Raw genomic sequence first — 24,020 nt, forward strand, 5'->3', positions numbered from 1 at the left:
ATAAAAATTGAAAGTTGAGTACATCTTTGTTTCAAGGTCATACTGTCAGCTCATTGGCCATCACCCTTTGACCCTCAGTTTGATTGATTTTCCTTATATTTTTACAGGTTAAAGATAAAGAAAGTGAAGAGGAAGCAGATAAAATCTGTGAACCAACCCATGTGATTGGCTGTTTCAACATGAACCTCATGGCTTCTGCCTACAGAGACTCTGCCCTGTAAATTAGCCTGTATGGATTGTTTTTGTCACCCGCTTTGTATTCAAATCCAACAAAGCGGGCGCCTGAGCCTTTGAGGATGTGTGGCTCTCTGTTTGGAAACAGCTGCGCATGAGCCCGCTAATGAATAGTCAGTTGATGTAACTGCAGTTGAGGGCTTGGTGAGCAAGACTGATGAATTGCTCTGATGTGTATTCAGTGTTTATTGTTTGATTTCCCCACAGATGCTAACATGTGCAGAAAGTGCAGCGAGAACTGCTTGAAGTGCACCTCGTACAGCTTCTGCAGCGAATGCAAACCAGACACGAGGTGAGAGGAACTCTGAGATGATGCATGAATTAACAGCGGGGTAAACACGGCTCCTGTTCTGGCTCTGAATACTGATACTCTCTGTGCTCCTGCTGCTGTAATTATTAGATCTTAACTCCGCGTTGAGAAGACAGTGTGTCTCCTTTTCTACAGGCAGCTTAAACAGAAACGTTTAGCATATTGTTGAGTTAGAAGTTCACTGACTCAGTTCAACAAGTACTTGTGGTGGTGTGTTGTGGGCTGGAAAACTGCTCTTTCTTGCTGTGACTCATTTGACAGTGTCACATGATTGTGTGCGTGTGTGTGTGTGTGTCACTGTGCCACATGCTCTCTCTGCCCCCTCTCCAGTCTGCAGGGGAACCGGTGCCAGCAGAGCTGCGCGGCTGGATTCTACCACGACAAGCAGGAAGGCGCGTGCAAGCCCTGTCACAAGGCGTGCGCCACCTGTGCTGGTAAGAGCAAAGGTCAAAGGTCGTGAACTTTATAAAGACCTAAAATGTCAAAAAGAGACGTGAATTCGATCTCTTTCTCATGTTTTTTTGCTCTAACGTGTTAATTTCAGGTGCAGGTGTGAAAGCGTGCGACCGCTGTGCACAGGGCTTCCTGATGGAGGAGTGGAGGTGTGTGTCCTCCTGCAGCGCTGGCTTCTACGCCACCGAGCCGAGCCCAGAGGTATCTGACGGGCACAGGACATGTAGGAGGTGAGCTCACTGGTGTGTGTTCAGGTGTGGGTGGTTTGTTTATCTGCTGACGGCAGGCGGCGTTCTGGTGTTTGCCTCCAGTACGTGACCGTGTTTATTCTGGTTTCACTGCTCGTGTTTCTCTCTGTCTCTGAGTTATTTGTGGTCAGTACGTGTTTGTGCGCTCAGCCTGCGTGCCCTCCTCCTCAGGTGTGACGCCAGCTGTCTCACCTGTGTGGGGCCGAGCCGGGGGAACTGCAGCAGCTGTTCCAGCGGTCACAGCCTGCAGGAGGGAGTGTGTGCTGTTAACACTGAGTGCACAGACGGTCAGTCAACCATCCTCTTCCTCACTGATGCCAGAAACATGTCATTCATTATTTACACGTTCACTTTGAGCTGCTTTAAGTATTTTCCTGAGATGACACAAACACGACACCTGCTCATGTTAAATAAGAGTGTGAGGCCAGTTTCATGTATATATTTAGTGTGTGATGTGTATTATTATCTTTGTTGTGAGTCATCTTTGGCACTCAGCACTTAGCCCACCTCTCGCCTCAGATAAGTGTTTGTTTCTCAGTCAGCTTCGTGTTCTTGCTGCGTGTCTAACAGGAGAGTACCACGATGCTAACGGGGAGTGCCACGCCTGCGATGCAACGTGTCTGAAGTGCACCGGGCCACAGGAAGACGACTGCATCAGCTGTGTTTCTTCACGGTGAGATGGTTCTAACCTTTTAGATACAGGGTCGGAGGAGACGTAAATACATCGTCTTAAAGAAAACAACTCTGAGGGAAAAGTGGCCTCACAGCAGGGTTTGAAGATACAGATGACGAGAGGTCGCAGCTTTGACCTCGGACACTGAGTGGTCTGATATTAATTTAAGAGTTGTCCTCCTCTGTATGTTTGAGTTTGATGGAATGTAGGAAGTCTCCATACACTGACGTCTAGGGCTGCAGGATACTGGGAAAAAATGATATCGCAATATTTTTGTTTCTTGAGATATATATTGTGGTGTTTTCTGAAGTTTGCTGCTTCCCTCTGTTCAGCTGAATTCTCGCTGAAATAGAAGTGGGTGACACTGTGAATTTTGGTATTGATCCGATACCAAGTGAAAACAGGGCCAGTATCATCGAAACTGATGCCAATAGTTTTTAATATATAAAGTCGATGTATCATAAATCTGCTGATCTTAGGTGTTTTTGTGTTTTTTTTTCCTTTGATTTTGTTCTTAAAACCTAGGACAGAATTTTGGGCAAAATTTAAAGGTGACTACAAATTACTTACTTAGTGTCATGGTAACATTTGTGTTCAGAGTCAATACAACAGTAACAAAACAAATTTTCCACAAAACATTTTGTGTGGAATTCTTTTCTTAAAAAAATAAAGTGCAAAACTTATCACTTTAAGGTAAAATAAAAACAAAATATTTCTTAAGGTACAGAGTTGAAGACAACATTACCAAAAAAAAAATAATGAAAAAAATATTGCACTCGTTTTCTTTAAATAGAAGAGTACATAAAATTATCGCACCAGAAAAAATGTTCTAAAAAAATTCAACTTCAATTCTAAAAATTTGACTTGGTGGATTTAGCCATTGTTATGATCAGTATTAAAAGCTTTAAGTGTGTCATGTTGTCCACTCTGTTTAAAATCCTGTCACCAATAAATTAGCTATCACAGAATTATTCAGTTGAGTTTAAGCCATAAAAAGTTGAAAAAACAAACTGTTTCAAGGTGGTGGAGAAAACTGCTAGAGGATGTGTGGGTTGTCATATTGGTCTGACACTCATGAATGTCCGAAGTATATATTTCAAACTACTGTCCCATTTGATATCTGCTCACTGTACTTTGGCACAAGGACTGGGACAATATGCTATTCTATGCTATTCGATTCTATTTGGATCTATGGGCTGATTCAATTTAAACTGCAATTCTTAGATATTAACAATTTTCACGATTTTTAGTTTGCTTTTTTAACACCAGACCATGCGATAAAGCTAAATGATAATGATAACATCTACAGACTATTTGAGGATTCATATTTTCCCATAAAATGCACATCATGTGAGTCAGAGAGAAACATTTCACCCTCTGCTGGAGAAAAGTGGGAATTTTTTTCCAATCCAGTTTATAAACAAAGACTGAAATTAAGAATTTGAATTTGGAAAAAAAAGATTTCTTGACAAAAAAATCCTGATTTTAATATCCCCACACAAAAAAATCCCAATGTCTTGATTTTTGATTATTTCTCCCACCCTTATTTGGCACCATGGCGTTGAATTCCCAACCATTAGCAGAAAATTATTGAATAAAGATATTATTGATAGGAGGGAGGAAAGCTATTGCAAGGAAGTACTTACAACCCAACGCACCAACACTGGAGGACTGGCAAGGAAATATTCATAAAATCTTTATTATGGAAAGACTGACTTTTACATTAAAACTACAATTTAAGAAGTTGTGATTCAAATGGATAAGAAATATCAAAGTAAGGAGGCCTGAATTGTTTTGAGTATTTCTATTAGGTGGCTTCAAGTACCTGAGTATTAGGTGTTGTGACAACTGAAAGTGCTGTGAATCAAATTTCATGGAAAATGTGGTGGTGTGACATCTGTTGTTTAGTTTTTCTTACTTTGTATATCTGCAAATGTAAGGGAGTGTAATAGAATAAGAGGATGTATTTTGATGTTTTTGTAGGTAGCTGTCCTGGAAGGACTCCTCCCTGGAAAAAAAAAGCTTGATCAGACCTTATTTTAGGCTTAGATATCAGCAGGGAAACAGAGACCTGAAGTAAAACGAAACAAAGTGTTTACTCTTAATTTCAGAAGTTTCAAGCTGCTCATAAGAAGTTCATACACTCAGTATATGAGTCTATAGGCAGTGTGGGAATTCTTTAGATGCACAGATTGCCTCCTCCTCCTCCTCCTCCTCCTCCTTCGTCTCCTCCCTGTGTCAACACGCTCAGCTTCATCTGTTTAACTCCGCCATATGTTCCACGCTGGGATGTAAATCAGCTCCTCTCATTAGCATACAGATCTTCATATCTGTTGATTCTGCTGCTGAAAAATGCTCTTTGTGATGTTTGTCGTCTGCTGCAGGGCTTTGGATGAAGGCCGCTGCCTGCCGGAGTGTGTGAAGGGCAAATACCTGTCAGGGGGCCGCTGTCACCTGTGTGACCACACCTGTGCTGCCTGTGTGGAGGCGGGGCCGTCTAACTGTACCAGCTGTGACACAGGTGAGGACGCCATGGTAGGATTCAGCTTGAACTTAAATTTAAATTTAGTACAAATTTAATAATTCCACTCCACTCTTTTAACACCTCTAGTTATGATCATTTAGTTGTTTTTTCAGGCTTTTTATTTCAAGAGGACAGGGCAGTGGATAGAGCAGGAAACAGGGTGAGAGTGGGAAGTGGGAACCTGTGCTGAAAGTCCATACTGACCTCCCATAAAGGGAGAATCTTTCTAGTTTTGTCTGGACTCGTGTCTCTGTGCTAGAAGTTCAATTTGCCGAGTTGATTGTTTGGTGTTTTTCTCTCCAAACACAGAGTCTTTAACTTTTACCCTGCGCTTTCTTTGAACTTGGATCATAAAGTATCTGAAGTGTTTAGCCGACTCCACTTTAAACAGGTGTAGAAAAACAAAATAATCTTTTGGTGGAAACAGTTTTAAGTAAAAGTTCAGCTAAAGTTCAGTCCCACTCATCTCACACCCTGATGTGCTGCTTTCTCCTCCAGATAAGTTTGGATTGGAGCGTTACTTGTATAAAGGTCAGTGTGTGGACGCTTGTCCTGAGGCCTTCTACCACACCGATGAAAGAAGCTGTGAGCCCTGCTCGGACCACTGCCGCCTCTGCACCAGCCCCACCCGCTGCCTCAGATGTTACTCCTCCTACTACGTCTCTGATGGAGCGTGTGCCAAGCTGGAGTGTGGAGAAGGTAAACAAGGTCACAGCGTTATTTATGAGCCTGTTTTCTTAAAGCTGAAAGCAGAGACGATGACCTTAAAGAAACGTCTTACACTGTTTTTCTTCTTCTGTTCTTCGTCTCTTTGCCTTTTCTTTCAGGTGAGGTGGAGGATCCAGATTACGAAGACTGCATGACCTGTGAGGAGGGCTGCAGGAAATGTATTTTGTGTAAGTCTCCAGGAATCCCAGAGTGAACCCTTCCCCCTGTAGACTGAGCTCTCATCCCACACACAGTCCCAATCTCTACTCATGGACTCATGAACTTGTCTCATTGTCACAATGTTCCTGCTCTTATGTGGGCTTAGAAAAACAAAACAACACTTACTGTCAATCCACATTGGAGTCACATTCGATTAAACCTGGATGAAAAAGTAACTTACCTAGCAAAGAAAGAATTGTAGTGACAAAAGTGAAAGCAAAAAAACTTTAACTGCAAATGACAACATACAGTTTATCACTCAAGGTGCTTTTCAGATACAGGAACCAGGGACCAAATTTGGGGTATTACTTTCTGGATGCGCCCCCCCAATAACTGTCTTCTCTGAGCCTGATACTGTGAATATGTCTTTGTTAACTCCTGGTGTTACCACTAATTCACACATAAAGCGTGAGCGCTGCACCGTGCACTAGACTATACTTAGAAACCGCTTTAGTCAATCATTGCATTCACACAGCACGTGCTGGGGTCTGCCTGCAGCGCCATGATCACCAACGACACTGCTGTTACACTATGAGTCTATTTTAGCCGGGGTACGCTAGAGAAATGTGTCAATCTCTGCAGGGCAGGTCTTGCCAAACAGGGAAAAAAGACACGGAAACAATCAGAGTATCTGGTCATTTCAAAACAAAGCACCATGTTCTGACTGCCGATTAAAATAAAATCTCAACTGTGTTTATCAAATCATCATTGGCACATGGAGAGAAGTCATCAGCACATCAGACCCAGAGGAAATCTGACATTTTGGACGAGGAAAAGTCAATCTTGGGCGTGGAAAACTTCATCAACTTCACCTAATCAAGTGTTTTTGTCCCATTTTCAGTAGAAAATGTCTTTTTGACTTAATACGAGCCACATTTACCTGACCAGTCCAGAAAAAATGTCCTATGTCAAGATATTTAAAGACAAAAATGAGTCTGCATTGCTTCTAACAAGTTAAAAAAATCCGCCAGTGGAACGAGAGAAAGGTCACTTGTATTAAGACATTACTCTAGTTTCAAGCAAATCTTCGAGCAAACTTCTCTAGTTCCATTGCCAGATTATTTTTTATTATTTCTTGCTCCAAGCAATTCAGAACTCATTTCAGTCTTTGAAGAACTTGAAACAAGTTAAATGTGGCTTATTCAAAATTTGTACTTAAAATATGACAAAAACACTTGATAAGATTTCAGTTTTTTGCAGTGTAAGGACACCAGCGGTAAAGAGAAAGCATGTACTGCTTAAGTTTTTGGAGGGCCATGTGAGTTTAACGTGCTAATAACTCACCATGCATCTACGTTGTCGTGGGTGTGATTCCTGCAGGAACATGTGCTTCTCCTGTGTTCGAGTGATCTTGCATATCCAGCTACTATGGGGTGCGCGGCGCTTCAAAGACACATCTAGTATGAACTGGGGCATGTCCAAAAACCTCATGCTTTACGTGTGAATTAGGTGTTACAGTTTAAAGAGTGACCCTGTAAACTGGAGACCTCCAGCTGAACATGTCAGGAGATATCCTACAACAGCTGTTAAAACACAGAAGAAGAAGAAGTCCTAGGGAATGCATCCTAGTTTAGTTTTTGATTCAAATGTCCGAATCGCTTATCAGATCCGTATTCAGTCTGCACTCTTGTGCTCCGAGTATCTTACTAGTAATCTTTCTGCCCTCTACTGGTCAGGTGTTGTGATGCAGATGCTTTTATTTTCTCTCCATACGTCACTGGTCTGGTTTGTATTGTCTTCACGGGACCTCAGGCCTTTGTGGAAAGCAGTCAGTGGGCTGCAGGAACCATTTAGTTCCTGAACTTCTGGTCTAACAGCCTCTTTACTGTGTGTAAAAAGAGCTACATTTAAAAAATGACTAGTTTTGCCCTCCACCAACATTAATACCACTCTGTCTTTTGTAGTTTGCTAAAATGTCCAAATGTTTTCGTATAAAAAACAGAAACATGTCGTGGAGGTGATTTTTTTTTCTTTTTTTTCAGCAGCACTTCTTGTTACCAGAGAGTATTTGTTATGTCATGATTGTGCGATTCATTTTTATACCATTTCAAACCCGTCAGACTCAAACACTTACCCACTACACGCCTGACACACTGCACTCCTGATGCCATTAAAGTCCAGGAGGGTTTAGAGCTCTCAGAGTGGAGCTTGGGATTGGGCTCCAGAGTGTTTGGGTCCATGTTGAGCAGTCTGAGAGCTTCTGTTTAAAAAGGAGAGCTGAGCTTTTTGTCTGCTTCCCACAGATAACCCCAGGCACTGCTTGTCCTGCACTGAGGGCTTTTACAAGTAAGGCTGTGTGCCGCGCTGTCGCCATGTGTGATCTCACCTCCTTTCCTTTCACTTTCAGTGCTATACCAGGAAGAAAAGGGCTCTCTCTTTTTTTGCTGTGAGAGTGGATTTTGTGTGTCAGAGAAAGAAAAGAGAGCTCAGGTACAGACTGCTGCCTATTTTATCAGCTTTCAGAATGGCTGCTACAAAAACTGCCCGGCCAAGACGTACAGTGTGGAAGAGGAGATGATCTGCGTTCCGTGTGATGAAAACTGTGTGAGCTGTGATGAACATGAGTGCTACTGGTGTGAGACGGACCTCTTCTTATCAGGTAAAAATGCCACACCTGGTCAAAACACGAGAGTTTCCTAAATGAATCTGCCTCTACTGATGCTGTTGTTATCCTGGTTTAGCCTCGGGGAGTCGCCGACAAAGAAATGTGGAAAGAAGATCAAACATATTATGTTGACATTCTTTTTTTGTAAAATTTAACCACAATTTTTGTTTAGATTAAAAAAAAATAAATGATTAAAAGTAGGGTCTGCAGGAATTTTTGTGACTTGTTAGTAAACACAAATTCAAACTTGGCTCCTCCTCCTTGGCTCAGTGCCAGCGGCAGCGCACACCTACAGCCGCTGACCGTGACTACGTGAACCATGAATGAGCTCACTAGTCCAGCAACCACCTGCAGCATCACATTTCTACGTGGGTTAGACTTGAGAGCCGTGCACCTGACTTGGCATGTTAGCTCAAGCTAATCACGGGTATTTGACACATACCTGGATAGCAGGAAGCCAACTCGCATCACTCTTCTTTTCGTGCTGCTTTCCAAATACCAGAAAGCAAGTGAAAGTCTAGCCAAGCTTCACCCTTGTTTAGGAAAAAAGTGTTATCAGTTTGGCGTTTCACTTTGGTTGTTTGTCTTGCTCTGTGCTAGGTTTACTAGCGTAGCCACTCGGAATAGCTTCTTCCATTTGCTAACCAACATCACCAAAATTGCACTGGACGCCCTGTGATTGGCTGATGTAATCATGCTTATTCTCCGCCCAAAAACGTCTCAAAACAACCAAAACATCAACACACAGGCAGAGGAGGGGGTTGAGGCAGACACAGACACTGACACACATGACTGAGCAGGATTACTCCTGTAAAAGTTGACTTTTTTAATGGAAAATCCTGTAGGCTCTAACTTTAATAGTTAAAATATGAAGTATTTTGATTTTTGAAAGCATTTGATGACCACCCTACTAGAGTTTCTCAACCCTACGCTTTAGAAACCAGTGATCTAGACCACATACTCAAAGTTTGTGGAAGCGATCCCATGGAAATGCGATCTCACAGAAGTTAATTTGATCACATCTGACTTCAGGCTTGATGCGTAGTGTTCTGTCAGCAGCAACAGCTACAAGTGAAAGAATATGGGTCAATGTTTGCTCTAGGCACACTTTCGTTTACATCCTCTGTTATCTTTGTGAACTCTGACATCCAGATGATGACCCCTCCTGTTGCAGGTATCCCTGCAGTCCAACCAGAAAATCATAAAGACAGAACATGTTTCATATTCATGATTCAATATCTGGGTTTCGACACAGTCAGCAGCAATAAAAAGTCACATTGACTCCACAAACTCGAGGATTCTTGGGACAAATACTGGTTACGATGAACTCTGAATCAGGTCAGAAAAAGATATCTTTAGGGTGAATTTGCTTCACTTTTCAAACACTCGTCTTCTGAAGATGTTAACCAGACTGTAAACAGTCATTAAAAGCAAGTCTTGGCCAGAGGCTGTTTTGACTGTTTATTCCAGAGGCGTCTCTTTGTCAGGCCCGTGGGTTTCAGGGTTGCCACACTGACTCTTGACTGCAGACACTTTGGTTCAGAGAGTCGTCTGTTCAGCTCGTACAGATGAACGTAGCCTGAAGCCGTTGGCCTTCAGCTGACACGAGGAACTGGTGACTCCATTTTTTCTGGTTCCCAGCTGGTTTGTTAAACTTTGGACAGCTCTCTCTGAAGCCATTAAAATGTGCTCTCTAACCCTTTTCACTCATGCTGCTGGACTCTGACAGACCTTTATGAGGATTTGAATGTGTGAAGTTGTTGGATTTCCTGTTCAAAGGAAGAAAAGAGCTGCTGAGTGAGTTACATACAGCACTGATGTCTTCCCTCTCTCCAGAGGGGAGTTGTGTGTCCGTGTGCCCTGAAGGTTTCTATGGGGATGAAGACACCAACGACTGTGAGGAGTGTCACTCAGACTGTGTGACATGTAGCGGCCCCGAGGACGTCGACTGTCTGTCCTGTGAGGAGGGGGAGACTCTGGAAAACGGGGAGTGCGTGTCCGACCACGAGGTCTGTCCCAGTAAGACCTTTCGGAGCGGTGAGGCTAATTCTTAAATATTCCACTAATCCATCTGTCGGTCCATAATGAATCAGGGATTTGGGCACTTTCACAGGGGCAGAGAAGAAACCGTGCAGGGTAATTGGTCTGTGTGCCTCCGTCCCTGAACCCTGTCCCAACTAAAGCACTCCAAACAGACAGAAGAACTGAACGTCGGCCAGACACAGGCTTTGAAATAACTGATTGTATATACCGAACATTCAGTCCCCGCCAAGAATTAGTTTGACAGACCTTTAAGACAACACGGTAATTAGTGTGAGCAGAGACATCTTAATTATAGGAGCAGAAATAACTCAGAGAAAAGTACATAGGTTAACACAAAGGTTAGGAAGGAACACAGAAGTTAAGTGAGTCTTAAACTTTGAGTCTTAGAGTAAAGATTCACAACTTTAAACAATTTTTTTTCTAGTTTATTTTGCGTACTTTGGGGCAGACATGTCCAAAGTCAGACCTGAGATCCAGTTTCATACGCCCCCCATCTTCACTTTACCATGAATCAATTATGGCACTGAAATGAACAATTTTCTAAATGTGAACATTTACATCTTCTGCCAAGATCACAAACCAAACCAAAGTTTATCTTGTAACATCTCACAAAACTACATTTAACCCTCTATGGTACCTTGTTTCCTCTTGGCAAAATACCCATTTTTGGCCTTTTACACTTACACAATACATCCCAGTTGTCATTAAATTCTTTAGAAAAGAGGAAAGACCTTAAGGAAACAATGACAGTGTTTAATTTTGCCATATGACCCTCTGGAGGTTGTACAGAATCCCTTTTTTTAGACTTTCTTGCAAGGACCAACTTGGCCAAATCTTCCTCAAACTGTCCAATAACTCTTTTACTGGACCTCTCTCAGTCTAGAAAAAATGTGTTTATATTAATAGACAAGTAAAGCTTAATCTCTAATTGTTTAATTTACTTTATTTGTTAATTAATTCAAGGTAGTGTTGCCCTGAGGCAACACTGTACTAATACAGATTCACGATAACATTTTAGTGTACTGTCTTTGGGTATACAAACTTTTCAAAAACAAGCTGGTCTGCTGCTTTGTACCTCTAGTTTTCACCTGGGTAAATCTTATATTAGTTTTAGTAAAGTTCAGATTTACACTGATCTACTAGAGTGAACTTTGTGAGCTTTCTTTACTGAGCACAGGCTCATCTCCGCCACAAAATTTTCCCACAATGAAAATCTGTCTCCTGAAAGCCACATAAGTGAAGTCTTTCTTGAACAGTTCATTTAAGTCCAATATAATATGTTTAGACTCTTTGACCCATTCATTTCAATGGGCTGTTCCTCAATGGTACAGTGTTGCCTGCAGACAACGTTCAGACATGAAATCTTCTGTAAAGAGTGATTTTTTAAAGTTTTTACAATTTTTTTATGGCATTCATTGTAAACTGTGCTATACTAGAAATTCCAAGGTTGGGCCTAGTCCTCAGTGAAAAAGTACAACAGAAGCTTCTCAGTTGAGCCTAGCCCAAATCTTTGACCAAAGGGAGAAAAATAGGAGACAGCAAAACAGTGCTTGGTTCAGTCCTCAGACTTTCTCAACTTTATTCAGGTGTAAAGGGTATATATACAGTGAGACAAACAAGATTGTATAAGCGTGACCTTAAAGATAGCCTCTGAAAACATCAGCTGTATGTAGTGAAGAGTATAGGATGGTGTGGAGTTACATATTGATAAGTCATGTAAAAGGTGAACCTTAAGACTAGAGATCCCCCTCCTCAGATTGGGTCTGTTCTGAGCACATCAACGTTATTTTATTATACCAAACTGTTGAGGCCATCAAGTATTATCCATGTGTTTTTTTTAGAATGTGTTGAAATATAAATAAATAGCTCTTTTTCATTACTGATATATCTATAAAAGATATTTTTTGAAAATGTCATGACATTATGTTTTCTTTAATCTACTTTATTTTATATTAGAATAGAATAGAATAGAACTTTATTGTCATTGTAACAAGTACAACGAAATTGAAGTCACAGCAGCAATCAAGAAAACAAAAGTAAGAAAGTGTATAGAAAGTGCAAAAAGGTCCACAAGAAAATAGATGATGACAGCTTGTTCATCATTGTCCAGTTCAGCCAGCCTCCACCTCCACAGGGTCCAGGACTGATATTCCCTCTGTTGCTGGGTTAGCACACCTAGCTCGTCCATCTCATTGGCGATAGATCTTATGTTCCCAATAACAATGGATGGAAGAATAGGTCCATGTTGTCACTTCTTAGCTCACACCTGAGAACCAGCAAGTTGTCTTCACCTCCTTCTCCTCATCTTGTGGGAAGACATCAGGCCTTGCACCAGTTAGCATTGACATGCTACAGGCTGCTAACAGCTGATTTTAAACAATGTAGCCATGGTTACATGTAGGACTTCCAGACAAACACAGGAGAAAAAGTAGTAAAAATATCACTGAAGCCACAATAAGTTTGGTGTCCATGACCAACAAATGAGCCATACAAAGTAATGACCCACTCCAAAAACAAAGATGACGAAAAAAATGAGAAGAAACGGACAAAGAAGAGAGAGCTGCTGCAAAAGGCAGCCATAGCCAACAGGGGGTTGCCTAGCAACATCATTATTAATCATCATCATCATCAGTAATTATTGCCTTTTAGTTTGATTTAATTTTTGACAAGGCATCAAACAAGTTCTGTTTTTTTTTTCCACTTCCTGCCCTGAAATATTATCTTTTTTTTTTTTCTTCTCTCTCTTGTATTTTGTTAAATCATGCTGCAATAAAATACAGTGCAGTACAAGGTCATGCATGCACATTAAGCCTGTTCTGATCGTTTAACTGTCTCAACTGCAGATGACGGGGAGTGTGAAGACTGCCACCCATCCTGTGAGTCCTGCTCTGGAGAGGAGAAGAACCAGTGCACAAAATGTCCAAAGGGTCAGTCAGACTTTCTGGACTGGATGTTTATCTTCTGTCAGACCTTCACCATCACTTTGATATTTCCTCAGTTAAACCGCAGCACATCCAGCTCCTCAGCACTGTTGATGTTTACTCCGTCTTCCTCCTCCAGGGCGGTTTTTGACCACACAGCAAACATGTGTATCAAAGTGTCCGGGAGGACACTTCGCCGGTCGGCTGAGCGGCGTGTGTGAGGCGTGCCCTGCGGGCTGTTTGCAGTGTGTGGACGCTCAGCGATGCACCCGCTGTCAGAGCACGAGGAAGACTCAGCTGTTCCTGCAGGATGGACAGTGTGTTCAGGAGTGTGAAGGGTCAGGCTTCTCCATCTTTAACTTACCTCATATATCATTTTTTTTTTTCAACCTACTTGTCCAAAAGTCTGCCCCAGCTCCTTCTAATACTGGATTTTTCTCAGTTTGGGAGCAGGTGTAAATATTCCCTGCTGGTAAAAACATGTTGTAATCACATCTTTTGATCATGCTGCCTGATTTTTTTTTGGCATGACCTTCAACTAGCCAAAAAAAAAAAAACACTGTTGAGATGTATTTACTGGCCATGATCGTGACATTTTCCACTCAATGTTTATGTGCCATTAAATCGTGGCATCATTGAAAGTGACAAAATAACTTGCCCTTGTAGAAGAGATCCTTGAAGCTTCATTAGAGATGTGATGACCATTGTAACGGTTTGGCCATGAGGGCATTATTTTCAGCTACAGAGAGGCTCTTTGATTCTGAAGAACGGCGTGATTGTCTGGATAATTTATTGGGTGAAGCAGAGAGCAGAGCAAAATGCCAGACCTCTTGTTTACCCCTGCAGCGATGCACAAAGTCATGAGAGCAAACTGGAGTTCTTTTTCAGAGTAAAGAAAGAATTGGTCAAAGTTAAAGCACATTACTGGAAAAACTTATTGTTTAGTGTAAAGACTTCAAATTAAGTCAAATCAGGTCTAAATCTTGAGGTAAGGATGCATGAGTGTGCTTACATCCTCCTCGTCCTGTCTTGTTAGAGCCTAGAATAGGGGTGGCCAACCTGTGGCTCGCGAGCCTCATGTGGTTCTTTGCCTTCCGGTGTGCGGCTCCTTGATCCATTCTTAAATTAAAATTAAATAAATAAGATATTGTTATGAGTAGAGGTGTGTTGATCAATCTAAAATATTGAAATATTGATGCCAACGTTGGGTTGAGCATTGATCAATACCTGGGTGATGAGATTGATACTTAAGTTTCAGTTTCTCTTCTCTACATGTTGTCCCCTCAATCGCTCATATGCTTAAATCAGTCTATCAAGATAGATAGATAGGTAGATAAATAGATGGAGCTTTGTCTCTTCTGCAGCAAAAAGAGAAATTTGTCTTTGACACGTCTCCAAGTATGAATTTAAACACGCTCACGCTCTCATTAAATCTTGCTTTGAAAATTGAAAACAAATTGATTTTTTCATTTTATGTCATTTTGTTTACATGTGACAGGAAGTGCGTTTGTAAGACCACGTGTGTGATGTGGCTCTTTGTAGTACCACAATTATTTTTGTGGCTCTTGGTCTCTGACTGGTTGGCCACCCCTGGCCTAGAACATAACAACGACACAAAATGTAATAAAAAAAAACTTGTAACAAAGCCTGAAATGTAGATCATTTAGAATCAATTCTTTAATTTCGGGTTGTTTTTTACTTCTGGGCTCTAACGTGACCTCTGTCTGTCTCTCAGGGGTTTTCCTGCGGGCCAGGTGTGTCGGAGCTGTGCTGCCGGCTGTGCGTCCTGTGAGAAGAACGCCACCCACTGCCTCAGCTGTGAAGAACCCCTGCTCCTCCACAAGCACCAGTGTGTGGACGAGTGTCCTGCAGGGCACGCCGTGCGGGATGGAGGGTGTCATCACTGCCCCTCAGCCTGTGAGGAGTGCAACCCACTCGGGCAGTGCACAGGTACTGAAAAAAACACGCCCATAGAGAATGACACGGGAGTGGATTTTCACTCCTGTCCCACCCCACTCCTGTTCTGCTCTCATTTTTTCCCTTCTTTTAGTTTTTAGGCAGTATGTTGAATTTGATTTGATTTTCTCCCCATTCTTTTTTGGATTACTGTTGCCTCCTGGGAAATGTAGTTCTTATCACTTGTGTTACAGTGTGGGCTTATTGGAAAAAAACTACAGAACGGCAGCGCATGTCACATATTACATTTTCTCTTCCTGATTGGTTCGCGGTCCCATCTGCTCCTGTTAACTTTTTATCCTGTATCGCCCCAATCACAATATTGATAGTAAAGTTGACTCTCATCCTGTGGGAATCCTCTAATGCAAAATACATCCTCTAAATAATAATAAAGTCAGTCTCTAATACACGGTCAAAGTCTGATAGCAGGAACCTGCCTGGTCCTGTAGGTAATGTAGTATCACTGTCTGGTCTTCCTCTTTTTAACTGGTGGATATGTGTCAGTGTTAGCCACGATACAGAAACAGTTTTAAGAGGATTGTGTTCACCACTTGAACGGATTGGCAAATGTTGTTTTTATACTCAAGTTTCTCTGAACACAGATTTGTTGTTTGTTTTTTTTGTTTGAATATTTGAAGCTGGTCTCACTCAGAGATGACATTAAAAACAGAACAGATGTCTTCAAAAGTAAGAATTTCAGTGAGAGATTTACCCATTTCTTAAGAATGCAATAAAATACCAGAAAAAGATTTATTTTATTTTAAGATGGAACACTGATTACAAGTAGATTTGCATCTTCACAGAAATGTTGATATGCACTGTGGGTAAGCAAAAGATTTTATTCGTATGAAGACATTATTCTTGATTCAAGAAATTAAAAAATCCTTTTTTTTTTCATCTTTTAATATCTGAAATCAGACATTTCCAGACTCGTCAGGGGAATGTGGCTCATATTCACTCTAACTTTTAAAGAAACAATTGCTCAGATTTCAGTTTTTGCAGTGCTCACCTAACATGCACTGTTTGTTTAGGTCTTGTTAGCTTGTTTTAGCACACAGGAAACTTGACACATGCTGCACAGCAGTGCAGTGGTTCATGCTGGTGCCTCACAGCAAGAAGGTCACCAGTTCAATTCCCAGTTTGGGGTGGTGGGTCTTTCTGTGTGGATTTTTCATGTTCTCCCTGTGAATGCGTGGTTCTTACAGGCTTCCTCCCACAGTCTAAAACATGCTCATCGGGTTAATTAGTGATTCTTAACTTCTTAAGTAAGACGACTTCTGTCTCTGTGTGTCAGCTATGTGATTGGCTGACAGCCAGTCCATGGAGTACCCCACCTTTTGTCTGAATATAGCCGAAAGTGAACTTAAATGAATGAATGGAACCTGATACACAGCACAATAAAACTTATAACTTTGGTTTGATCTGGGAGAAACAAAATGTGATCAATTCCTCGATAAAGTAGTTAAATTGTTTGTTTAACTATTTAACACAAAGTGGTGGTCAGCACTGTTTAAACACTCGGCATATTTAAGAGGTTTCAGTTGCTTTTGTTGAATTGAACTTTAAATTACCCATAAAACCAATGAAATATCTTCAAAGTCCTTGTAATGCCTTTAGAGAAGTAAAGAGCCATCTTTTGGTTGTTTTCCTCTCAAAAATGAAGATTAAAAGTGATGGACTGACCTCCTCAAGTTCGGACCAAAACCACACCTAGTAAATTTGGGCAAGTTGTAAAAAAGAATAACTGGGCAGATGTATTGAACATTCAGAGAGCGCTTGTCTTGAGTTGCAGAAGGTATGGGAAAACATCAGTAGGGATGTCCCCATCCTGATCCCTAGTATCGGACCGGCACAATTTTGGCATTTTTTAAAGTATCGGTGATCGGGAATTCAAAGGCGAAAACAAACAAACACTCTAAAGTCTGTTAGCTTAGCACCAACAACTCTGTGGCTTCAGTGTCAGCAGTGTGGAAATACATCAAACTAGAAAGTGAAGACAGACCAACAACCACATCTATGCTGTGCGATCTTTTCAAGGGGCATTCAGTTCGACCAAAACAACCTGAAACAACACGGTGCTCTGCTGTCGTTGATTTTTTACTAAATACAGCGAGCAAACTGGTCGTTTGCAAATGTTCTGAGAAGACATGAAATTCTAAGCGGCGTTGATGAAATTCTCCAGTCTTCTGCGTTATGTTAAGACATGTTTCCAGCTTTGTATGTAATACATTCATGTATTTTTAACACACAAAACAAAAAGACTGTGCTGCTTCACTTTCTCACTTCTTCAGCAAAGATTATCTCCAAACCCCAAAATCGGATCGGGACTCGGTATCAGCCAATGCTGAATATTAAATAATCCCTAAACATCAGTGTTGAAGTTCTCTGAACATATATTGACACTATGCCAGAGATGTGTGCTGCTGTAACTGCTGCAGAAGGAGAACAAACCAAATGTTAAAGTTAAAAGTCGATGAACACAGAAGGACTCACCTCTAGTCATTTCATCAGGTTCATCATTTCATCATTTCATTCATCAGGTCGTTGCTAGGCGCTGCCCAAGTAGCTGCCTGTTGCAGCAGCTCTCTCTTCTTCGTCCGTTTCTTGTAATTTTTTTCGTCTCTTTTTCGTAATCTTTGTATTAGGAGTGGATCATTACTTTGTATGATTCATTTGTTGGTCATGGACACCAAACTTTTTGTGGCTTCAGCGATATTTTTACTACTTTTACTCCTGTGTTTGTCAGGAGATCTTACATGTAACCATGGCTGCATTGTTTACATGTGAACTCAGCTGTTAGCAGCCTGTAGCATGTCAATGCTAACTAGTGTAGGGCTTGATGATTTCCCTCGAGCTGAGGAGGAGGAGGTGAGGACGACGTGCTGGTTCTCGGGTGTGAGCTGGGAGGTGACGACGTGGACCTGTCCTTCCATCCATCGCTATTGGGAACGTGGGATCTATCTCCGGTGGGATGGACGAGCTAGCCGTGCTGGCCCAGCTGCAGAGGGGCTGACGGAGCTGATATCGGACGCCAGCGCCACATAGGAGGAGCTTCGCCTGCTGTGAGCAGACAGGATCCAGGAGACAGAGCTTGAACAGACTGCTGGGGAGATTTGGTCCTGGACCCTGTGGAGGTGGAGACTGGCTGGGCTAGAGAGTGGTGGACGAGTGGTGGACGGGATGTCATCATCTATTTTCTTATGGACCTTTTTGCACTTTCTATACTCTTTCTTACTTTTGTTTTCTTAAATGCTGCTGTGACTCCTGAATTTCCCCTCGGGGATAAATAAAGTATTTTCTATTCTATTCTATTCTAAGATATTTGTTGTGCGCAGAGAATCCATCTGACTGTTTGATGATCATGATTTTAGAGCCAGAAAAAGGTCAATACTTTCAGATCTGTCAGCTGTTTTCATGATTTTGGCCACCACTGTACCCAAGACTCACTCTTGCTTTCTCCAACATGTGTAATCAATCATGGCACAAATTCTGTTGTCATCCCACCAGCTGTGTCCAAGTACTCAGTTAAGTCATCAGGCTTTCATCAGGTTGTTCAGCTCTCAAGACACAACAACCTTTGGATGTCCAAAATTTCAGAAAACTGAAAAAAAAATCTGAGGAATTTTTTTGCCATTAAATCTGTTTTTTTGGTTAAAAAAGGTTAGTTTTTAAACAGACTGCACCGATTTCAACATTTTGCCTCTCCACCTAAAAAAAAAAAAAATCTTCCCCCTTCAACTCAACCCCTCTGAACTCCTACAGCTCACACTCACAAAGCGAGTAAATCAATACAGACAGCAGGTCTTTGACCGAGGAAGTGCTTTCTGAAATGTGTTAATTAAATTCTTGGTCACTCAAAGTCAAGAATACAAGTCCACACATGATAAAACGTCCCAGGTTTTCCTCTGGATCAGTGTGTCAGATTTGACAGGTAACAGGTCAAACACGACTGTGTCTCAGCCTGACATGGTGTGAAGTGGATTTTGAGTCCTAACTGAAGGTAAACCAGATCTATTTTCACCCAAACATCCTGTTATCAAGATCACAAAGTCCATTAAAAACTACAAAACATCCCAGCTACATTTGGTACAGAGACAATTTCTTGGGGTGCATCCCATTTTTAAGCTGAGGTGATGTCTGCAGGCGATGTAGCAGCCTGAATTCCAATTCTTTCACTTTTTTACCTACAGATATGTTATTAGCTTGTTTTCAGATACATCCTGTAGCCTCATTTCCATCCTGAGATCCTGAGCCCACATTGACAAGATGACACAATTTCCTTGTAAACTTGTAAAAGGCTTTGTCCCATAACAAACCTACTGCTGTGTTTTGCTTTTGATCTTCACTTGGCGACATCCTAAATTTAATTTAGATCCAGTTTCTGGATAAAGTCCCTCACTAGCAGGAAGGTGTAAAACTGTCCGAGGCAGTTTGTAGTTTTCTGTGAATTGTTGGGTTATCTGAGGTGTTTTGCTTTAATCTCCAGGACTCGTATTTCTTTATTTCATTCTCTCCTCAGTTTGTGAGGAGTATCACTTCCTCCACGAGGGCCTGTGCGTGCTCGACTGTCCGGAGAGGTTCTTTGAGGACAAAGAGCTGGGGGAGTGTTTGCGCTGCCACCCTGACTGCGCTTTGTGTGACGGCCCCAACGACGACGACTGTGATGAGTGTACGGACCCAGAGTCCACTCTGCACAGCGGAGCGTGTCTGCCCACCTGCCCTGAACACACCTACAGAGAGGCTTTAACAGGAGCATGTAACGGTAAAACATCTTTAATCCTTTATCTGCCCAAAACATCCAAGTTTTCTTTATGATTTGATTTATTTTTTATTTCATCTGCAGAACTGATGCTTCTGACAAAGTTAAAGCTGCTCCTGAAACTTTGTTTTCTCCTGCCTCGTGCAACACTTTGTCCTGCAGAATGCCCTTGATGCATTTCCTCAGTTATACTCCTCTCCTTTGCCTGAGCGTGTCTCCTGACTTTGGCTCCGACTAAAATAGAAACGCTTTTCAGACGCTTTAACAGGCAGCTGTCAAACCTTGAAAAACAGAGCAGCGATGCCAAAGATGGTTCCCTGGAGAAAAACACTCCGCTCCAGTTTTTGCTTTTCAAAAAAACACAAAGGATGCCGTGTTTCTCCGAGGAGGATGTTGTAGGCGATGCCCACTTTTGTTGCTACATACAGTAGCTGCCAGCAGTCAGACGGTTATAAAGGAGCTACAGTGCTGTTCTGCAAAATGGACAGGGGGGATTTCTGTTTGTGTTTTTCCTCGTCTGAGCTGAACTCAGGCTGCAGGAATGTTTTCACATCACTTCAGGAGAACAAACCGTTGAAACTATCTGCTAAACTGTTGGTCCACGGAGAAAACAATGAATTATTTACACATCTGCATGCACAAACACACAGAAGTCTACACCAGCCTTTACACAGGTGATTCCAACCATCAGCCCTTTACCTCATCTTCTCTCTACACCAGGGGTGTCAAACATACGGCCCTCAGGCCAAAACCAGCCCATCAAGGGATCTAACCTGGACTGAAAGCAGAGATGATGAAAATTCAGTGTCACTATGAGACTCAGTGTGGTGAAAAATACAGTAGCCTGCAAGGACAACTGAGAAAAGAGAAGATGCATCTGAGGAAACAGGAGTATGTTTTTATTCAGAGTCCATAGGTCAGTGATGCAGCTGAAAGCTAGCTAACTACACTGCAGAAAAACTGAAATCTTATAAAATGTTTTTGTCTTTTTTAAGTAAAAATTATCTTGTTACACTTGATATAGGCCACATTCACCTGACCAGTCCAGAAAAATGTCTTGTTTTAAGTCATTTAAAGACAAAAAAGTGGTTTTAATTACTTCTAACAAGTAAAAAACAAATGGAACAAGAAAAATTTGTTCGTAAATTTGGTTGAAACTAGAATAATCTCTTAATTCAAGTAACTTCTCTCTTATATCATTGGCAGAATTTTTTTAACTTGTTAGAAGCAACTCAGATCTCATTTCTGTCTCTAAATAACTTGAAAAAAGACATTTTTTCTGGACTGGTCAGGTGAATGTGGCTCATATTAAGTCTGAAAAGACATTTTCAACTGAAAATAAGACAAAAACACTTGAAAAGATTTCAGTTTTTTGCACTGTAATTGCCAACGTTAGCATCAAACCGTACTATGAGGGGGAGTTTATTGAAACATTTATGCTAAAAGCTGCAGAAGTCAAAACTAAAGGTTCCCAATAGAAACCTCTACCATCAGTGTGTGGATGCGGTGTGGTTGGGTGAAAGAGGCTGGCAGTGTAAAGCGTTTTGAGTGGTTGGTAAGAATAGAAAAGCGCTAGATAAGTACGGGTCCATTTACCATAACAAAAAATCAGTTTCATTTCTAACTGCAATACTATATGTTTCAGTTCTTGATACATGTGATTCAATGGTTTCTGCTTTTTTACAATTTCTCTGATCAGTTACAAACCACATATGTAATGAATACTGAAGGATAATTCATTAAGTATAAAGATGCTTAAACTGTACTTGTATATATTTGCTCTAAAACAATGGGGAAAAACCTGGAGTTGTTGTTTTTTGTAGGATATTATGGTGTGATTTTACTGATCCAGCAGACTTGAGATCAAATCGGTGAAATAAAGATTAAATAACAATAAAATAAAATTAGGCATGTGGCCCTCGAACTAAAATGAGTTTGACATCCTGTCCCTCTGCAGCTTTCACTGTCAAATGAAAAAGCAGAGAAGAATGTCTTTCAAAGGAAAGATTAAAATGACAAAGTTGCAGAGTACAATAAGCGAACCAAGCTGAGGGAGGAAGGTGAGTTTTTGGCTCATATTTAAAGGGGCTGTGTGGAGTTTCTAAGTGATCTTAAATAAGTCTGTCTTCTAGATATATGCCTGATCGTAATCCACACTTAAAAATGAGATTATCACCACCAATATAGGTTATTTCAAAATGCTACTTCTTACGCCATGTCTAAGCCTCTAACAACGTTTTGTAGTGATAGTGGACACTGGAGCCAAACTGTCAGACAGAAAACGGACAGAAGAGCAGAAGAAAGATAAACAGGAGACAGATACAGCCTGAGCTAAAGGCTAATTAGCCTTGAGAGTCTATCAATAAAATGAAGAGTGAGGTTACGTTAGCTCTGCTTGGTAGATGACTGGCAGGACAAAACCAGGATTTACTAACGTTACACATTACTCACATGTGTCAGAGCACCAGGCTGTCAGCTGCGCTAAATATAGCCGGATACTAAACTACGGTAAAAACTTAAAACAATTGTATCGCTACGGAACTGTTGGTAAACACCTTACCCCAATGCGTTATATCTGGTAAAAAGTTGTCTTGAACAAAGAAAATTTATTTTCCATTAAATTCCAAAACTAACTCGTGTTGTTAAAAGTCACGTCTTCACGATATTGTGTGAAAGACTCCAGGCCAGAAGGTGGTGAGGCAGTCTAATGAAAACGTATCCTCCTTGTAGCATCTTTATAAGCAACCTGACCTCCCAGACATCTAATTTTTAGGAAATGTGTTCCAATGAATAATCAGACATATAAAAAGCTAGGATGAAAAAAGAAATTTGAGTTAGACTCTCATCCTTTGTGCTATTTTTTTACCTCCAGACTGTGACGCCTCCTGCCTCACCTGCTCCGGCCCCTACTCCAGCTCCTGCACCAGCTGCACAGAGGACCACAGGCTGGAAGGTCACGGCCACTGTGTTCCCTTAGCCAGTGAGTGCTCAATTCACCAGTACGCCGACCAGGAGGGGGACTGCCATCCGTGTCACAAATACTGCCACAGGTGCTCAGGTCCCGGCAAAGCCCACTGCCTGAGCTGCAACCACAGACATCTCCTGCTCAGTGAGTCCACTCCTCCGGCCTCGTGATATCTCCAAAGTCTCTGAACATCTGTGCCCTGTTTGTTTGTGTGGCTGCGTGATCAGCATGTGTGTGTGTTTGCTCCTGCAGATGGCACCTGTGTGGACCTGTGCCCCACCGGCTACTACGAGGACGAGTCGGGCCAGAAATGCGAGCCTTGTCACGCTTCCTGTCAGAGCTGCGTGGGGGATAAGAGCCACGAGTGCCTCATCTGTAAAAGCCACCGATTCAGGGAGGGCAAAGAGTGTGTGGAGAGCTGCCAGCACAGGTAGTGTGACCTGCTCAGCGTCCAGCTGTGCTGCTAATCCATCACATTAAAGGTGGTCACACAGTGTTTCCATTAATAAAAGCCCCGCTCAGTCCAGTAATGACAGCGTGGACACTAAACCAGTGCTTTCCTTAACGTATCTGGACAGGGTGCAATTTGGAGATCAAGCTCATTTAGCCTGAGATTTAAATAGCAATGCATGTGGCCTGTAAAATGCTCATTAGCCTGATTTTATGATAGTGAGCAGTGATTGGAGAGTTAAATTAATGTGCTGTTAAATTGTGTGCAGTAAATATTCAAAGCAGGGGCACAGGAGCTCTTTGTTGTTAGATCTTAAACCTTTCATATTTCAGACACGTGTGAGCAGAGTGAAGTGTGTCCTCAGCACAGCTCGGAGATGTTACAAATGTTTTCTCTCTGTCATTGTAGTTTCTGTTGTTTATCTCCGCTCTAGAGGCTGCAGGGAGGAATCTCCTTTGAGGACAAACAAAACCCTCATCTGCTCTAATTGAATCTAATCCATCATAACTTTCCCACAGTCACTATGGAAACACAGGCTCAGGGACGTGTGAGAAGTGTGACCCGAGCTGCGGTGAGTGTATCGGGGGCGGGGAGGACAGCTGCCTGAGCTGCGCTCCGGGTCTCGTCTACTTGAGGAAAGAAGGCCGCTGCCTCCCCTCCTGCCCTGAGGGACACTTCCACGACGCCGCGCACAGGACCTGCGAGCACTGCCACGCCAGCTGCAGAGCGTGCTCAGGTAGAAGCGTCCACTCAGCACTAATTTAATATTGTGGAGATGAACACACACACAAACACACACAAAGACACACACTGCGATGTAGGTGATGAGATATTGATGCTCTGTTTTCTCTGTGGACTGCAGATGTGAAAACGCTGAAGTGCCTGGATGGGGCTGCATTAATCCTGTACATAGAAGACGTAAATGCATCATGTCGTAGATTCTATGTAAAG

At 41.9% G+C, this 24,020-nt stretch overlaps 1 protein-coding gene across 1 annotated transcript in view; it reads left to right on the top strand.

The window, feature by feature from the left end:
• The window catches only part of pcsk5a (proprotein convertase subtilisin/kexin type 5a), a 56,348-nt gene that overhangs the window by 26,039 nt on the left and 6,289 nt on the right, over positions 1-24,020 (top strand). The window contains exons 17-34 of the mRNA XM_074691048.1: positions 442-526; positions 875-978; positions 1,089-1,227; positions 1,417-1,532; positions 1,816-1,918; positions 4,303-4,439; positions 4,941-5,141; positions 5,270-5,338; positions 7,613-7,655; positions 7,826-7,968; positions 9,811-10,011; positions 12,861-12,944; positions 13,078-13,276; positions 14,674-14,888; positions 19,414-19,656; positions 22,526-22,762; positions 22,871-23,048; positions 23,588-23,805. Of these exons, the coding sequence (XP_074547149.1) occupies positions 442-526; positions 875-978; positions 1,089-1,227; positions 1,417-1,532; positions 1,816-1,918; positions 4,303-4,439; positions 4,941-5,141; positions 5,270-5,338; positions 7,613-7,655; positions 7,826-7,968; positions 9,811-10,011; positions 12,861-12,944; positions 13,078-13,276; positions 14,674-14,888; positions 19,414-19,656; positions 22,526-22,762; positions 22,871-23,048; positions 23,588-23,805 (2,715 nt within the window). The remainder of the gene's footprint in view (positions 1-441; positions 527-874; positions 979-1,088; positions 1,228-1,416; positions 1,533-1,815; positions 1,919-4,302; positions 4,440-4,940; positions 5,142-5,269; positions 5,339-7,612; positions 7,656-7,825; positions 7,969-9,810; positions 10,012-12,860; positions 12,945-13,077; positions 13,277-14,673; positions 14,889-19,413; positions 19,657-22,525; positions 22,763-22,870; positions 23,049-23,587; positions 23,806-24,020) is intronic.

Source organism: Halichoeres trimaculatus, unplaced genomic scaffold, assembly GCF_033239565.1.
Source record: "Halichoeres trimaculatus isolate MK-OKI-2021-1 unplaced genomic scaffold, fHalTri1.1 fHalTri1_scaffold_16, whole genome shotgun sequence".
Classification (NCBI taxonomy): domain Eukaryota; kingdom Metazoa; phylum Chordata; class Actinopteri; order Labriformes; family Labridae; genus Halichoeres; species Halichoeres trimaculatus.